General features: G+C 54.2%; 1 protein-coding gene across 11 annotated transcripts in view; it reads left to right on the top strand.

Moving 5' to 3' along the window:
• MGLL (monoglyceride lipase) overlaps positions 1–18,319 on the top strand; it is a 117,683-nt gene that overhangs the window by 82,887 nt on the left and 16,477 nt on the right. For 7 of the 11 annotated variants that reach the window (XM_014846102.3, XM_014846104.3, XM_014846105.3 and 4 more), the window contains exon 6: positions 7,880–7,969. The exons of the other annotated variants lie outside the window; for them this stretch is intronic. In XM_014846102.3, coding sequence (XP_014701588.1) covers positions 7,880–7,969 — 90 coding nt within the window. The remainder of the gene's footprint in view (positions 1–7,879; positions 7,970–18,319) is intronic. 11 annotated transcript variants of the gene reach the window in all.

The raw sequence follows: 18,319 nt of genomic DNA, 5'->3' as shown, positions 1-18,319 counted from the left end.
GGTAATGCGCAGGCCGGCTACTCCTTGGTCAATGTGCAAGAGGAGGCACGACCTCCTGGGCAGCTCCCATTGTCACTGTGACTATATCACGTGAGGTCAAGTCAGTCAAGGTTCTTGTCCAAGTAGAATCCTCAAGACCAGGATCACAGAGAGGAGGCAACTTGCCACTGCGCTCCGCCTGCTTGGGCTCATGATTTCTTCCGGTCGGTGAGTGCCAAGCACGCATTGTGCGTTCACGTGCATTATCCTGCCTGGCTCATGTCACCACCCTAGGCAGAGGTCACAACCTGCATTCTACAGATAGGAACACTGAGGCTCCCGCAGGCTAGTGACTCCCAAGGGTCACACAGCTCGTGTGATGGATGTGAACATGGGCTGTTTCCCATGGAAGAAAGTGGATGCTTTCCCTTAGAGAAAAGCCAGGAACCATGCGGCTTTTCAGATAAAGTGCACGGTGGGGAGGGTTCAGGGCAGCTGGTCCCAGAGGTGGAGCCAGGAAGGTTCCCTCCCAGAGTCGCTGGTAGAGGTGGAACTTCTGGACAAGGTCATCAACATGACCTTTCAGAGCTTTGCGCTAATAGATCACCTTGTCAAATCAGGAGCCAGCTGTCCCTGGGGGTGCGGGTCTCCTCCTGTTAACCAAGACAAATTAGATTTCCCGTTGCCCCCAGACCTGAGGACACATCCTCCCCACAATGAAATCTGTTGCTGGCCCTGGGTCTTGGGCAGTTTGGACTGACAGTCTATGATTCATTGTCTACCCGCCCCCTGATGACTTGATTAGCCTCTGTGCATCTCATCTCGTCTGAAAATCTTCCTGAAGAGTCGCACAGAACCTTTGTTTACCATTGAATGTAAACGTTTGTAGAATAATACATTTATCCGGTGCAGAATCTGAAAGATAAAAAGAGGGCATGCGGTGACAAGTCCCCCTCCCGGCTGGAGGTGGGCGGCCAGTCAGCAGAGAGGTTCTGCCCACACACTCCCTTTGTGCCTGCATTTGACACAACGGGGACGTGTTCTCTGCGCGTTCTGTTTGTTTTGTTCTGGATAGCTTGTTTGTGTTTGTGGGATTTCATTTGATCATTTGCTGAGCAACACCTCCTGGCATCCTTCCCCATCAGAACTACCAAGGGTCCCACCGTAGGGATGGGTTCTGGATTAGATGAGGTCCTGCCGGCCAACTTTTGGGTCGTTTCCAGTGAGTTGCTCTTACGGACCCCAAGGATGGACAGATTCCTAGCGTCCACTGCTGGCTGAGAAAGCTGAGGCTGAGCTGGGGGGCCTCCCCCGGGTCGAGTCGCACTGTCAGGGGCCGCAGAGCGTAGAGAGCCGAGTTCTGGCCTCATGACTCCTCGCCCAGAGCTCAGCTCATCGACCATCAACTTTGTTTCATGGCACCAAGTTCCTGCTAGAGAGAGTCCCAAAATCATCAGAGCAAGCAGCTACTGAACCCTTCAGGTACAGGCATGTGGAAGATGACAGCCCCTCCCTGAAATGTGAGAAGGCCAGATCCCCCCAACACCTCGCCTACATCTGGTTCTTACCTTGATGCTCCATTTTCAACAAGCCTGGAGAAGAGACAAGTTGGAGAGGGGCTTCTGGCCCCCAAACACTGTCTGTGCTGAGAATGTGGCTGCACAAGGGAAGTGACAACAGGAGAAATTTAGAAACAAAAATCCAGTGCATCAGAACAAGTTTCAGCTGCCTATGAGGTCATTCCATGGAGATTTTCTCAAAGTCCCATGCCCTGGGGAAGGCGGGGCTGGAGTAATTCCTGGGTACAGAGGGGACCCCTCAGCTGCCCAGGTAGTAGGTCTGCTAGAGGCGGGTCTCCTCCCCTGGACTTGCCAGCATTCGGAACATGCTGCGGGATGGGGGCAAAACCGGAAATCCCCGTGGGCAGAGCCTGTGGTCAAGGTGGGTACTCAGCCTGCTGGGAGGGTAATCTTCTAAATGGCCTTCTCTGCCTGTTGCCTGGAGATTGTCCCCTGGGGTCCAGGGTCAGAGATGCAGGAGCCAGCCCAGTGCTTCCAGGTGCTTCCACTCCCCGTCAACCAGGGAGGGCACTTGTCAAGTCGGGAGAAGCAAGTGGCCACCGTGAACCTAGCACTGCGTGCGTGACACACGTTGTCTCATTTCCTCTTGGTCAACACCCTGTAAGGAGGGAAAGTCATTCCCAATTTACAAACAAGGAAATGAGGCCGATTATCTCACTCAAGGTCAGCCTGAGCTGCAGCTCGGGCCGACGAGCGTGGCAGGATATCCCTTCACCCTGAAATGTGCCCAAGGTCCCCTTCCTTTGACTTGAGCCTACTTCTCCTCTGAATATTACTTCTCTGTTTTTAGTCACTAGAATCAGAAGGCCCTTGGGGTGGCGGGGGTGGGATGGGGGTGGAGGGGAGATGGGTGGGGGCGTGGAGAGTTGCCACTCTTAAACTTCACATGAAGGTAGACCCCGGAGTGCAGGCCTGAGCTGTGGTGGTGAACTGGCCTGTTTGGCAGCAGCCGTACACCCTAGGAGTAAGTGCCCCTGTCCTGCAGGCACCTGCTCTCTAATAGCTGGGTCAGACTTCTAGACGCTCAGGATTCGAAGAACGAGTCGTCTCCCCAACACGTCTTTGGGGATCCTGTGCTATGTGTCAGGCACTAGGCATGCAACAGCAAGCACTACTGCACACACTTGGGGTTCTCTTGCCCAGTGTGCATAAACAGCCAATTAATTATGGCATCTGCTTTTCGGGGAGAAATCAGCTTTATTCTGCAAGATCCATCTGCAGGGCGTGTGCCCTCAGATCTGTCTCCCTGATTCAGGATTTATGGCAAAATTTAAGACATTAGGGAGAACAGGCTGGCACGCAGAAACGCTGGTGGGCCAGGCTTTGCTTGGGGGCTTCAAGCATTTGTGGTGAGGTGTGAAGCTTTATGAGGGCTCTGAACAGTCACAATGAGGTGGGGAAGGAAGTCTGACACTGGATCTCCCTGACTGTGGGACCCCTAACTCCTGATAAGAGCCCGACTTTCAGCCCCGGTGCTGTCCCGGGTCTTCCCTTCCATGGGGAAGACGATCTTGGTTCCACAGTCATTTCAGGCGAAGATTTCTCGTGTGCGTGCTCTGGCCACGTAACTGCACATTTTCTGAGAGGTGATTCTTCATCACTGTTGATCAGAAGGGGTCAGTCGAACAGGCCCTGGAGGCCATGGGTGCACCGGTGTCCTGTCTTTCCCGGCCTGCTGACCAGAGAAGGCACGGGGCGCTTTCTCTTCTGTGTCTGTCCGAGGGTGCCCTTCCCTCCCAAGAGAAAGCCGAGCCCCGAGGCCGTCCTGTGACCCTTGTGCTGAGGCCCCTGCAGAGGGTGTGGAGTTCTAGCCTCCCTCTGACAGGCCACCTTTTTGGAGCCACTTTAGAAGATAGCAAGTGTAATTACCTCCTTCGTGTCAAGTCTTTCACTGGCGGAAGCTTGAAAATGATCTTAGGGAGCCATTAAAACCTTTTGGATCAATAAAGGCATTTGTGCAAGTCACTAGTATTTAAAGCGATGGGCCCTGCAGTATCCAAGAATGCCCCAAGGGCATGTCAAGGACGTGGGACACATTCTGGTCTCTTGCTCTTCCTGAGGTGGAGAGCTGTCCTCTTTTGTGAGTGAAATAATTGGGGGTTCTGGCTGTGACCGTGACATTTGTTGCAAAGCTGTAGGTCACACACTTCCTGAAGCCCCCACTCTGAATGACGTCAGCATGTGCTCGCTCATTCAGTCAACCAATCTGTATTTGCTGAGTGTCGCCTCAACAAACAGGCAGGTAGGGAGGAGCTCTGTAGGAATCGGGTCTCCTCTGACCTTCACAGCTGCCCTTCAGGTGTCATTTTATCGTCCCCACTTTAGAGATGAAGGAACTGAGGATCATAGCCCTTCTCGGGGATTCAGAACCAGAGTTGGATCCACACTTGCCTGGTTCTGAGTCTCTGGGTCCGATTCCTCCGCTTCGCTGTCTGCCTCTTCCCAAGTGGGGGTCCAGCAACCACAAGTCCGTTCGTCAAGAGTCTCAGCCCCCTAGGTTATCCTCAGATGACGAGACCCAGGGTCCCGTTGAGTTGGCATCATTGCGAGCTCTGTGGTTGCACAAACCTGACTTTGCCTGTTGGGGTCATGATGAAGGGTTGGGTCTCCCCCTGAGGGAGGCCCGTTTGAGGTCGCCCCTTCCTGAGTTGGATCCGAGGCTCTCTCCACACTCCCGCAGGATTACCCGAAGAGTTTGGTGGACATGACAAGAACTGTATTCTCTTGGATTCCAGTTCCTGTTTGGGTGAGCCGCCCCCTCCCCTCACGCCTCTGCCGGCTTCCTGGGTCTTCCCTTGGAAACAGGCAGCCGGGCTCATCTGGTTGCTGCTGGAGGCCAAGGGAGGTCGTGATGGGAGACAGCAGCGGCCACTTGGGCATCTGGACAAAATTGATCTTTCCAGGTGTGAGGTCTGCCGGGCTCTCTCTGTCCCCCTCTGCTTCCTTATCACGTGACTTTAAGACCCCCTTCTCAGCCCTTTTGTTTTCCTCCGTGGCTCCAATCAACCTGCCCAGTTCTTTCCTCCCCCGTCCCACCCTTTCCTCTTCCATTAGCCATCAGACCCAGGAGGTGAAGCAAATACTTCTCCAGAAGTAGCCCTCCTCTTTTATTTTTCCTGTGAAACTCTTTTCCTAAAAGCTTCCTCTAGCTGCAGAAGGTTCCCCTGGTAGGAGAAAGAGAAGACCATTCACTCACAGAGAGGACAGAACAAGTTTTTCTGTAATTCTCTCCTGGAGATGGAGTTCTTCCTGGCTCTCTAGTCCCCCTCCGCTCCCCGCTGTGAACCTAGAGCAAGGATGGCTCAGGCCACAGTATGGCCTTCTCTGATCCTTGTTGAGCCTAAACTGTCAGCATGTTCTCCTGGAAGCAGAGGCCTTGGCACTTTGGGGTATAAATGTTTTAGTTTAAGAAATGCCAATGGCAGAGGGCCTGCCCGATGGCGCAGCGGTTAAGTGCACACGTTCCGCTTCTCGGCGGCCCAGGGTTCGCCGGTTCGGATCCCGGGTGTGGACATGGTACCACTTGGCACACCATGCTGTGGTAGGCGTCCCACGTATAAACTAGAGGAAGATGGGCACGATGTTAGCTCAGGGCCAGGCTTCCTCAGCAAAAAGAGGAGGACTGGCAGTAGTTAGCTCAGGGCTAATCTTCCTCAAAAAGAAAAAAGAAATGCCAATGGCAGAAGCCTAGATTCAAAGACCAAGGTAAGTTGTTTCTTCACAAATTGCCAGCACTGGTGTGTGCAGGTCCACACGGAATCAGGTGATGGGCAACAAAACATAAATTGTTGGCAAATGATAAATCTGGTGGTGGACTCAGGAGAAATGGAATGGACGCCGCGTAGTCTCTCTCCTTCGCTTGCAGGGCAGGTACCGAGACAGGATGTCCCTGGGCCCTTTCTTGGCTCCCAGCCATCTGATCTGGGAATGAATAGGAAGCTGGCTTGCAGAAAAACAGCCATGTCCCTGAGGAGGCTGTGCCAGACCAGGCAGGCAGACAGGCCACACGGGGCAGTGGTGTCTGGAGACTGGCATTTGTGCAAGGTCCTATCACACACAGCCTCGTGGTGATTCCTAGGTGTGGCAGGTCATGTGCGGAGGCAAATCTCAGCCCCTGTGTCCATTCAGGGAGCCGTGGCAAGAGTCACCGAGAACAGCAGAATATCTAGAAGTCAGTTCTACAGACTTTGGGGTGCACGTTGTTGTTTCCTAATGTCGTCCTCAGGCCACTATTTCTGGAGGAGGGCAGTCCCTGAAAGTCCGCCCTCCTTATGCAGTTGGAGCCCAGGGAAGGCCACAGGGCTGATGCCCGTTACGTCTCTGCGCGCCGGCTGTGCGCCTCCTGTCTGCTGTACTTTCTCTTCATTTAAAATGTTAACCTTTGAAAGCACAGGTCCCCGCTCCTGAAGTTCCCAGAGGAGCCCCCAGTTCCTGGAGTTCACAGACATTTGATCTGTGTTTGGAAATACCCCAATCCTTTCCTTTTGTAGATCTCCCAGAATTCTGAGCCCTTCCAGTCCTGTGCTTGTCCATGGAGCTGGCCCACAAGCCCTCCTTAACTCTTGAACCTGCCCCCCAGATCATGTCCATCCCGTGAGGCTCCAGATTGTGTGGCCTGACTCCAGCCTCTAAAGTAGTGCTCCAAGTTGGGTTCCTTTTTATTTCTGCGCTAGACTGTCACAGGCCAGCCCAGGGCTCGGCGTAGCCCCCGGCACGTCGATGGCAGTGAGTCAGCACGAATGGGGTTTGCTTGTCCGCATACCAAGCTTAGGGTGTGATGAGCTGTGACCATCTTAGAGGCAGAGGGTGCCGTCCTTGCCCTGAGAGATGGAGAGGTGACCGTGCGCGTCTCAGGGTAAGTTCCTGCACGTGTGTGCTTTTTAGAAGCAAGGCCCTTTTCTGTTCTCTGCCTGATCGCTGGCGGTCTGAGAAACTGTGTGAGGTTACATCAAGCTTGTGCGGCCTGGGGAAATAGGGCGTTTTCTAGCTCCGAGCGTGCAGGAGGCTGGGGGAAGGACAGCAGTAGCGCCCCATGGCGAGTACCGGTGGCTGCTGTTGTGATCATCCCCAGCAGAGGCCAGGCCGCTCAGGTGATTAGTAAGAGAGAGACTCTGAAGGCTGCGGCCTGAAGGGAGGGCACAGCCTCAGCGAGGCCCGCACCCCTTCCAGCTGACTGTGCAGGGTGGCGCTCATCCTCTGTTCTCTCGTCTGTTAAGTCAGGATAAACCCCCAGCTCACGGCATCTGTGTCCAGATTCCAGACTGGGCACCTAGCACTGTGCCCGACACACCGAAAGATTGCTACCTGGCAGATGCGCGTGCCCTCGACCCCCACCAATGGGACCGAGGGGCATCGCTTCTTAGCTCTGTGATGTGTGGCCTCAACAGGGACTAAGAATTCACTGCTCGCTACCTTCCATGTGATTCTAATTTCAGCATTTCACAGCTTACTTTCGAAATAGCATCTTTCATCCCCAAGTGTCTGTGCACAGGCAGAAGTGAGACCAGCCCCCTCTGCGGGCAGAAGTGTGAGGTCCAGGTTCATGCTTTTCCTGGGTGAACACCAGGCCCAGCAGGAGAGATGGGGTCGAGTAGGAAGGCTTGTACCTGCATCAGGTTCAAGTTCAGGGAGCATGGACAAAGCACTTACTGTGTGTCTGGAACTTTTGCACACCGTGGTCCCCTGGGGGTGCCGAGGTCCCCGTCGGCGGCTAAGGAATCAGAGGTGATGTGCGGCTCGGATCTCCTGTCTCAGCGCACGGGGCAGCGGAGCTGAGAATGAAAGCAGTGTCTTTCCCTCTGCCGCGCCTCTCCTAATCGGGCTGGTGACTGTCTCTGTTTCCCTCCGAGAGAAACCAAGACAATCAACAGACTCTTTCTGATCAGAGCAACTCCTTCGGGGCCTGCTGAGCTATCCTGCTTCACACTCTGCTGACCCGGGTGATTCTGCTCCTGCTGTGAATTTCACAAAAGGTCAGCTGGGCAGCTCTTGCAAATAATTCAAAATTATAACCAATGAGTGATTTCGGGAAGGGCGACCGCACAGAATCTGGAGCAGGCAAAACCTAGACATGGCTTTCCCGCTGTCAGCCTCAGAGGCCTACCCCTGCCCCGGCTCACCCACGGCAGACCCGAGCCAGACTAGCTAGAGGCTGTCTGAATCAGAGCAGGCAGGGTTCTTGGGTGTTCAGCCTTGGAAACAAGCCTGGCTGATGTTCAGCTTGAGTATCACTTTCCTTAATTTACTGTAAAGTGCCCCGTGGGCAGAGCTGGGCGCGGGGCCCACTGCACTCACACCCTTTGTTTTCCCTCCCCGGGTAGGTCCTTGCTGCAAAAGTTCTCAACCTTGTCCTGCCAAACATGTCCCTGGGCCCGATTGACGCCAGCATGCTCTCTCGGAATAAGACGGAGGTAAGAATCTTTCTGAAAACCTGGAGGTCTCTGGGGGCTGTGAGAGGGTAAAGGCAGCAGCCCTAGGGGACCGTCCAAGTTTTAGCTCTGTCTGTGGCATTGTGCCGCCCCTTCACCAAGGCCCTGTGCAAGTGACGGGGACAAGAAGATGTGTGAGACGTCATCTGGCTTCAGAACTGGGTGGGAAGGGATGGGTGGTTGTGATGCCTGAGCTGTGTCCTAAATGTGCAAAGGAGCTAACCAGATGAAGCTGTGTATATATCAGCTGAGTCTCTTGGTTGCGAGTGACAGAAACCCAACTCAAAGTGATTTAAGCAAAAAGAGGGATTTATTGATGAATGTAACTAAGGGTTTCAGGCATGGTTGGATACAGGGGCTCAGAAGTCTTCTTCACCATCTACTCTCGCCAGCCCTCATATCCCCTGGTTTAGCTTCATTCCCAGCCAAACTCTCCCCAAGTGGTGACAAAGCTGGCTGCCAGCTGCTTTCCCTGAGCAACCCCAGTGGAAAGACAGGGCCGCTTTCCAGCAAAAGCCTCAGGGCTGAATCTTATTGGCTGATTTACAGGAAAACGGGCAGTGTCATCCCCACCCATCCTCATAGACTGAGAGTAGCAAAGAGCAATTCCCGGGAAGAGGGGTGGGAATTGGGATAGTGGTAGCAGAGAATAGAAGAATGGATTGGGGCCAGGACAAAAGTCATATGTCCATGGGTTGGCGGGGGCCGGTGCAGAGCTGGAGAGGGCTCAAAGGGAGAGGGTTCCTGGCCGGGGAACAGTGCCGCTAAAGACCTGGCATGCAGAGGACAGCCGATTTTCAGAACAGCCAATAGTTTGGTTTGACCACAACCTAGAGGGCAGCAGGTGAGTGGAAAGGGGTGATCCGAGGTCATTTCATAAGGTACCCCATGAACCCCGACCCCGGGGCCACTGCCCTGCCAGGGAGACAGTGCAGCCCCACCGGCAGAGCTCTGCTGCCTTCTGTAAAAGCCAAACTGGCTGGAAGAAGCTCACAAGGAAGAGGCAAGGTGGCTTTGGGAGAGAGAAGCTGGGGGGTTGTGCCATCCAGTTGACATCACTGCCTTTGGGACCGGACACCAAGATCAGTGTGGACAAAAAGGTCAAGGTGAATTCATGTGCCTGGGACGCTGGGACTGAGCAGAGTCCAAAACCCCAGAGCCCACTCAGTGAACCCACCCACTTCCCATTCATTGAAAGGCCAGCATTGTCCCTCCCTTTGACTGGGCCAGGCGCTGTATGCTCCTCCATTGGCAGCAGCCCCATACTGTGGACGAGCAAACTGAGGCTCTGCAGGGTGAGAGGACTTGCCTGGGGTCACCCACTGGTGGGGCTAACCTGAGAGCTCAGGCAGGCGTGGCCCCAGCCCTGCCCTGTCTGTCGGGGTGACGAACCCCTGCAGGCTTGCGACCAGTGGATGAGAGGCAACCCTGAGTATTTGGAAGATGCTGGATTATCGTCAGGATCAAGCAAATCATTTTGCCACTCTTCTGCCTCAGTTTCTCCTCTTGCCTTAGGAATTTGAAATCACGGAATTGTTGGCTCCCAGAGGACCTGGAAAATGGAGAGGGGTGCTCTGGCATTCTAGTGGCTTTCCTGGATTTCTTGGGGACTTGAGCAGTGGTCTCTAGCTTCTTTATAAACTGTGACCTCCTGGTCTCTGAGTCACTTAGGGAGTGGGCAGCTAAACAGGAGTCATCCCTAACGTGTAGGAAGAAGACATCCTTGATCAGGGACCAAAACTCCTCGGCTCCCCAGAGCCAGCTATTTGTGACCAGGCTGGCGAGAGACTGGGGAATGGTGGGGCCTGAGGGAGCCCAAGGGTATCCGGTCCACCCAAATCATCACATTCAATTAAAATCTTTTAATTTAATTTTTAAAACCCATAGTGCCTCCCAAACCCACATCTTGGAGCCCAATTTGACCCCCTAAAGGCAGACCTGTCCGGTGAAATCACAACTTGAGGACCCAGAAAGACCAAATGTGCCGTCTGGTTTAATCCTGACGTGAGTGCGATCGACATCAACCCCGGTTCACAGATGAGGAAATGGAGGCTCAGAAGTTCAATAACTGGTCCAAGGCTGCACAACCGGTGACAGGCAGAGCTGGGATCTGAACCCACTGCATTCGAATATCCATGCTTGGGTGTCACGTGCCAGCTGGTACTTATCATCAGTAGGCTCTTTGTCCTGCTACTCGGTGACTGGCCCACGCAGCCCGTGGCGCGGCCGCTGCTCTGTGTGCGGGTTCACTGTGCGAGGGGACCTCACTGTGGGGCAGGGGCCGGTCCCCAGTAGTGGCTCTGGCTTAAATGTGCCGTCTGTACTGAGACCAGCTATCTTCGCGGCGGCTGTGCTAGGACAGCGATGGGCTGAGAGAGAGACTTCCCTTCTCTTTGAGATCCTTGAGATGAAAGACCCAGGGGTAAATCTGAGTTGTTTATCTTACCACCTGAAAATACGTGGGCAAAGAGGAAGAGAAAAAGAAAGAATGAAATGATTCCAAACCTTCCTTGTTTAAAAGTTGCAAAATTGAGAGCTTTATTCTCATTTTTGGAAAAACGGAGAATTCCATTGAAGGCCTCATAGAAGATGGCAGAGTCTGGCATGGACATCCAGCGTTCAGGTCCCCCCTTCTCTGCTGCGCCCTCGCCCGCTCCCCATGGCTGCACCTGTCCTGTACCGGGTTTCTGGCTAGTCAGGTAAAGGGGGCGGTTCTTTAGAAACGCTGGTGAATTTCCCTGCTGGGAAGACTCGGAGGAAGGGAGGCAGCTGGTCAGCCTGAAGGCTGGACCCCCGTGGCAATGAATAAGGAGCAAGAGTTCCCAGCCCTCAGCAGAGAGAGCTAGCCCCTCACCTGTCGTGTTTGCTCCCTTTTAACATTCTGCCGAGCTTTAAAAATAGCATTGCCCAGGGCGAACTGTGCTCAGGAAAGGCCCCGCCTGATGGCACCGTCAGGGTGTCTGAAGGCCTGTCTCTAGCTAAGCTATTTCCCATAGACCTCCGCAGCTATAAAAGCCTCAGAAAGAAGCGTTTGCTAACTGGCTTCCTAAAGCGGGGAGGGCGGGGCGGGGGCGCAGGCTCCGTGTGAAGGGTGGGAAGTCTGTCTCTAGGGCAGCAGGCTGGCTTTGTCGTTCCAGTGACAAAAGCAGGATGTATGTTTGGGGGTTTGCTGTGGCAAGTGTTTGTACAACCCACCCAGGACCGTATGCACGACACCCTTCACAGCTGCCAGCTGTAGAGGCACGTTCTCCCGGCACGTGTGGAGCCCCCAGGCGTGGAGGTGCACTGTGGCCCCTATTGTGTCAACACCATCCGGTGCACCATTGTCTTGCCCTTCTTCTGTGTCAGACACGCTTGCCCTTCCATCTTGCCACAGCTCCAGGAAGGCCGTCTTGCTACCTGTATTTGCAGTTATGGAAGCTTGGCCCCAGACTAGTTACCCACCCAAGGACACACAGCTCCTGAGTAAGGATTTGAGCCCAGCTCTATCTACTCCGAGCCAAGTGCTCTTAGCACCAAAATGCTGGGGATAAAGAAGATGCTACTTAGGTTTTTAATGTTTGTCCACACATTTAGAGCCCTGCTGAGAACACTGGAGCACTGGCATTTCATCACTCCACCCTCAACAATGGGATTTTCGGAATGGAATGTGATGAAGCCCTCCCACTCAGAAAAGTCTTGAATATTCTAAATAGCTCTCCGGCCAAGGATGCAGGGGGAAGAGATGAGGAGGAGGTTGCTGAGGACCTCCCCCAGCGATAACCCCCATTACTCACAGACAGAACGTGCTCTCGGCCCCCTCCTTCGGCCCTGTGGTCTGGGCAGAAGCCGGGAGGGAGCCATGCCGCGTTCTGAGAGCTCCTTCTATTAGGGACATCCACTGTTTATATACTGAGGCAATCTGTCTTCTAGAACCAAGTGTCTGTTCTCTATAAATACGCTGGGATGCCTCCAAGCACATCCTGGCTAGTTTATAGTCACGCCAGCAGGCCATATGGTGGGTTCTGGGCGCCCGGAGAGCTGTGAGGAGTGGCCAGCTCGGCTTCCTTTCATTTCTATGGGTGGGTACCGCTCCAGACCCCCTCCCAGTATTTCAGATGTGCCCAGCATCAAGAATTAGGCCCCCCGCTCCCCTGTTGCCTGTATGTCTTTGACCCACACTGCCAGGAGGCCACATCTGCCCATCGCCTTCAGAAGGTTCCTGCCAGGTCTTGGAAAGCCCGGCCGTACTGAGGCTTTTGACTGAGTGGAACCACAGCTAAAGATAGGCCGCGGCCTCCCACTCTGTCCCCAGGACACAGCCTCCCACGGAAGGCCCCTCCGAGCACCCGTTATTAACTTTCCAGTTTAGGTAGCTGATTTTATTTTGTAACACTCCAGCGTTCTTATCTTATAGTCCCCACAAAAGACTCATCTTTTTGAGGCAGCTAATAATTTAGCAATGCCTTAAGGGAAAGGATGAGCCATTCGCATGTCTCTTGGCGTGTATAGCTCCGGATGGGGAGCTGGCGGGGGGACATGTCAGTGGACCCACCTGCTCTCGTGCCCTGCACACGTGGGGTCTGTTGCTCCACCTGCCCCCCGGATGTTTCCTGCTCCCAGCCCTCCCCCAGCCCCCGACTCTGGGGGAAGCAGCCCTGAGCACTCGAGAGGCAGGTCCCTGGAGTCGGCGGCTGTAATGGCAGCAGAAAAGCCAGTGACTCTGTGGAGACTGTTGGGGGTAGGCTCAGCTGCCAGCCAGCCCTAAGACAAAATGAGGCGCCCCTTGCCCCCAGGCCAGCTCTTCCAGCGCCTTTGAGGGGTTGGCACAGAAAGAAGTTGCTCGCTCGGCCCGGCTCACACAGGAGCACGGCCCGGGCAGAGCTCTCTCGAGGACACCACCGGTCACCCGGCAGCAGCCCGGGAGCTGGGGCCCGAACCTCGAGGATTGGACTTGCCGAGGTTTGGGATAAGTGGCTGAGCCAGATACCAGCCCAAACAGGGGACTCTGCCCCGAGCCTGCCTAAGGCACGATTGGCTCCTGCTGGCAAAAGGAACCAAAATAAAGAACGTGAAAACCGAGATTGTGGGGAAAGGAGAGGTCAAAGGCAGTTACCAGGCTTTCTCTCCAGTTTTAGTTACGGAAGTTTTCAAGTCTACGGAAAAGTTGACATGATAGTACAATGCACACCCACATCCACCTCCCCAAGATTCACCAACTGGAAATACTCTGCCATACTCTTTCTCTATGCTTAAATATGAAATTATCAATATGGAGATATATAGTAAACCTTTTAAAATTGATTGTGGTAAGATATACAGAACATAAGATTTGCCATCTTAGTAATTTTGAAGTGCCCCACTCAGCGGCAGTAAGTACATTCACACTGTGCGCAGCCATCACCATCCACAGAACTTCCATCTTCCCAAACTGCAGCTCTGTCCCCGTGAAACACCAACTCCCCACCCCCTTCCCCAGTCCCAGGCACCCCCATTCCACTTTCTGTCTCTAGGCATTCAGATTCCTGCTCTAGGGACCTCACGTGAGTGGCAGCATACAGTATTTGTCCTTTTGTGACTGGCTTATCTCACTGCGTACAGTGTCCTCAAGGTTCATCCATGTCGTAGCAGGAGTCGGACTCTCCTTCCTTTTCAAGGCTGAATCACAGTCCATTGTGTGTACAGCCCACACTTTGCTCATCCGTTCGTCTGTCACTGGATGCTGGGGTTCGTCCTTCTCTTGGCTGTCGTGACTAGTGCTGCTGTGAACGCAGGGCTGCAGACAGCTCTGAAGGACCCTGCTTTCGATCCTTTTGGGTGTATACCCAGAAGTGGGATTGCCAGATTGTTTGGATTTGCATTTCCCTAATTAGTGATGGTGAGCATCTTTTCACATGCTTACTAGCCATTTGTGTATCTTCTTTGGAGAACTGTCTCTTCAAGTACTTTGTCCATTTGTTAGTCAGGTGGTTTGGTTTTTTGTAATTGAGTTGTAGGAGCTCTTCATATATTCGGGATATTAAACCCTTATCAGATATATGATTTGCAAACATTTTCTCCCATTCTGTGGGTTGCCATGCTAGTTCTTTGATGCACAAAAAGTTTTCATTTTGATGTAATCCGGTTCATCTATTTTTTTCATTTGTCATCTGTGCTTTTGGTGTCATATTCAAGAAATCATTGCTGAATCCATTGTCATGAAGTGGATACGTTGTTTTGACTGAACTTTTTTTTTTTTTTTTAAGATTGGCCCAGAGCTAACATCTGTTGTCAATCTTCCTTTTTTTTTCTCCTCCCCAAAGCCCCCCGGTACATAGTTGTATATTTTAGTTGTGGGTCCTTCTAGTTGTGGCATGTGGGATGCCACCTCAGCATGCTGATGAGCAGTGCTGGGTCCGCGCCCAGGATCCGAACTGGTGAAACCCTGGGCTGCTGAAGTGGAGCGCGCGAACTTAACCACTCGGCCACGGGGCCAGCCCCTTGGCTGAACTTTTTGAAAGTAAGTTGCAGACACCACGATTCTAACTCCTGATTGCTTCAGCGTGTGTTGCCCAAGAGGATAGATCCAGAATAAGGACATTAACGCATAATCCTCTACATTATCACACTTTGGAAAGTAACATCAGCTCCCTGTTGTCATTCTCTCTGGCCCAGATTCTGATTCCTTAGTTGCCACCGACTTTTGATTTTAAGACTTGACACTACATGGTCTTGCTGCTTTGGGGCTGGCCGTTGTGAAAGTGGTCCTGCAGGATCCTGGGAATTCCTTCGTGTTTCTCTTACGGTTTGTTCAGTCCCTGGACCTGTGAAGAGGTGGCCGTGGCCAGTGTCATCGCGTGGAGAACATGGTGGCCGCTCTTTCCCTTCCCCGGGGGGCCACTCAGGACCTCTGTCGGGGCCCAAGGCCACACTTCAGGGACCTCCACTCCAAAGGAGCAAGTGAGGTTGACTTTTTGCAGCACTTCTGGCTGTGAAGACCCTCGGCCCTCCGGAAGGAGGCCCCGTTGCCCTGTGGTGGGTGCAAGCTGCCTGCTCGCACATGCCCAGGGCCATGGCCTGCCGGCCCAGCTCATCATTCAAAAGAGCAGATACCAGGTTGTCCAGGAATTCAAGCTTTAATCGCAAAAAGGAATTTTTGGGAAAAAATATTTGGTACTTGACATATCCTTGGTTAAGTGGCAATTCATACACGTAGGCTAATCCTGATTAATCCTCTTTCCTTCCAAATGGAGCTGTGGTGTCCTCATGGCCCAGCAATTTCAGCACCGCGCTGGGCGCCTGCTCCGGCAGCCCCTCAGGCTCTCAGGCCCCCTGGGCAGAAGGGCTCTGTTGGTCCAGTGGGCTGGGGAGCCCTCCTGCTCAGTCTGGCAGCGCCCAAACTCTGCCCTCCCGCAGGCGGCACGCCAAGTTAACTAACTTTGGTGCAGCTCCCGCTTCAGGCCAGGCCCTCGGCGGGGGATGGGGACTCTGGATGGGTCCCAGTGTTCGGGGGAGGGCACATTGGTGGCTCTGTCACAGAGGACAGAGCAGCCGGCAGAGGGCTTGATGGGGTGAGCCTGAGCTTCCCCGCGGAAAGGCCTGAGTCTGGACCCAGCCCTGCGGCTCTGTCTCTGTGCCGCAGGGTGACCTTGGAAACCACACTCAGTGTCGCTGATCTTCAGGTCCCTTGAGGGATCCACACAGTGGCCTGGCACAGCATGGACACCAGGTAGATGAGAGCTGTTGTTATCACGGCTGTTTTTAAAGAAGTGCTGGTGAAGATACAGGGGCCCAGGGGAGAGAAGTGCCAGTACCAATGGTGTCTGGGCACCCGGTAATGAAGGAAACACTTGAATGGGGCCTGGAAGAGGGGACAAGGATTTCCCGGCAGACAGGAAGGGCATGGGAAAGGGGCAGTCTGGAAACAGGAACCGTCAGGGGCAGCCCTCAGTCTCAGGTGCGGAAGACGAGCACATGGAGAAAGGAGTGGAGCTGGGATGGGCACGCACATGTCCCAGGGAGGGTCGGGGGCTTCCTGGAGGAAGGGGCAGCTGAACTGAGTGTCAGAGGGAAGAGAACTCTATCTATAGGCAGCCAAGGCTGAGGGGACGACTGTGCAAGGGCCCAGAGGTGCACAGGGCAGGGAGGGCAGAGGGCTGGCCAGAGCCCCGTGACTCGTGCCCTCTCCGGCCACGGGAGGAGTTTGGACTTGGCGCTCGGCCGTGAGAGTGTGGAGGGTTCTCAGGGGCAGGGGGACCAGGGGAAGCTGGGTGCAGCCTGCAGGGGCCATGCTGTAGACAGCTGAGGGCAAGCTGGTCCGGCCCTAGAGGAGGGCAGTGTGGAGAGAGGGAGCGTGTGCTGGGCGCAAACACACCCTGTTCAGTACATCCGTCTTCAGACCGGTTTCAGTGGTAAATTCCTATCTGCATTTAGAATGTTCCAGAAGCCTGGCGTGCAGGAGCGCACAGCCCCGCGAGTCTCAGGGAAAGCAGCGCCAAGTGGCTCCCAGGAGCTGGCTTCGGGGCGCTTGCTCTGTCAGTGCTCACCTCTGTCGTGCAGGGATACGGGGTCTTCCCGCTGCGGCTCCTGGGCGTCCTTCCAGCGAGGCAGCCCCTTGGCCCGCTGCCGCCGGGCGGCTTGGAGAAAGGCCGGCTCCTTCACCCCTGAGCCCAGCAGGCCAGGCCGAGCCCCGCCCAAGGGGGCAGATGCACAAACCCCGGGCAAGGAGCAGGGTGCTCGAGCGAGCGCAGCGCTGCGGAAGGGCTGCCAGCCACGAGGGCCCACGAGGGCCCAGAAGGCCTCCCCAAAGGGGTGAAGTCTGGGCTGAAGCTGGAAGGAGGCCTGAATGAGGATTAGCCCGAGAGCGGTGGGCTGGACAAGCTGCTCGAGGTGGGCAAGGGAAGTCACTGCGCTCAGGAGAGGAGTTTCTTTCATGCAACTCTTTCTATAACAAATTGCGTCTCCTGCCATTCAAGGCAAGGGGAAAATGAAGACATTATCTCTGCAAAAACCTGCCAGTTCATTTTAGGGTTCCCACAGGTTTCTAGATTTCACAGAGATTGCTTGGGTTGAGTTGCTGTGCACCCTCTCTCCAATATGCCACAGAAGGCTATCTGATTTCCTTGTGAAAATGGATGGATTAAGAGAGATCTAAACAATAGGGGAAGGAGGTGGGAATTCCAGGATAAGCTCTAAAGCACAGGTGGAAGTATGAAGCTTCCACAGGAAAAGGGAGGGGGCTGTAGGGAAGGAGGGTAAAGAAACCCAGCTGTAGACATATCTGTAGGCCCCTGAGGGGAACTGCAGGAGATTAGACCTGCTGGGCTGTACTTCTCTGTGAAGTGGGAAGCAGTGTCATGTGGGGAGGACACATGTCTGTCTGTGCCCAGAGGGCACCCCATCCCCTCTGGCAGTTTGTGAAGGGTGGCACCCTCTAGAACCCACCAAGTCACTTCACTCTCTGTCAGGCCCAGGGGTTTATGGTCCTCACCAGGGTCCCCCCACCGTTCTCTTCTGAGGAGCGCCACCTCCCCACCTTGGCTGTCCTGTGAGTCCGGAGGACCCAGCTTTGCTTTCTCTTCTCTGGGCAGGTGGCATAGCACAGCAGGTGGGTGACAGTGCTGCTGGTGGAGCCTGACTGCCCAGGTTCTCATCTTGGCTCTGCCCCTTACCTGCTGCGTAACCTTGGGTGAGTCATGTAGCCTCTCTGGGCCTCCATCTCCTCATGTGTCAGATGGCGATGACAATAATAATCCCTGCTTAGGGTTCCTGCGAAGACTTTGTGAGCAAGTGCGAGTGCTCAACACAGCACCTGGAACAGAGTGAAGGGCTTGCTGTGTTATTTGTTTTTAATATTGTTCTAATTAAAAATGTAATTTTGCAATCCATCATGGAACAGATTTTTTAAAAACAGGTCAAGAGGTTTGACAGTAGGGGTGGGGCCCAGATTTTGCTCAACCAAAAGGTTAAGCAAGCTCCCGGCTGTGGATTGCAGCTTTGTTTATCGTGCTTCAGGGCAGAGTTTCTCCCCAAGGGAGACAGAGTTCAGAAGTCAGAAGCCCCAGGTGGCATGTTCCTGGCTGTCAAGGTCACCCTTGCTGAAGCTCTCGGAGCCTCAGAAAACAGGGAAGGTAGAGAGGACCACTAACACCCCTCAGGAGGCCAGCAGCTTGTGAAACTTCACACCCAAGAGGAACTTTCGAGGTCCCCTCAATGGGGAAACTGAGGCCCAGGAAGGAGTGGGGCTCCCCCAAGGTCACGTGGCTTGGCCTGTCTGGGCAGAAAGGCCTCCAGCGGAGTGGCTCTCCTCCCCTGCCTCCTGGGGTCTGATCAGATGCAGCCCACACTGCTCGACACCACTGCGGCTGCATCATC

This window comes from Equus asinus, chromosome 21, assembly GCF_041296235.1.
Source record: "Equus asinus isolate D_3611 breed Donkey chromosome 21, EquAss-T2T_v2, whole genome shotgun sequence".
NCBI classification, from domain to species: domain Eukaryota; kingdom Metazoa; phylum Chordata; class Mammalia; order Perissodactyla; family Equidae; genus Equus; species Equus asinus.
Note: the sequence above shows the minus strand (reverse complement) of the source record. Positions and strands in the feature narration are given on the sequence as shown.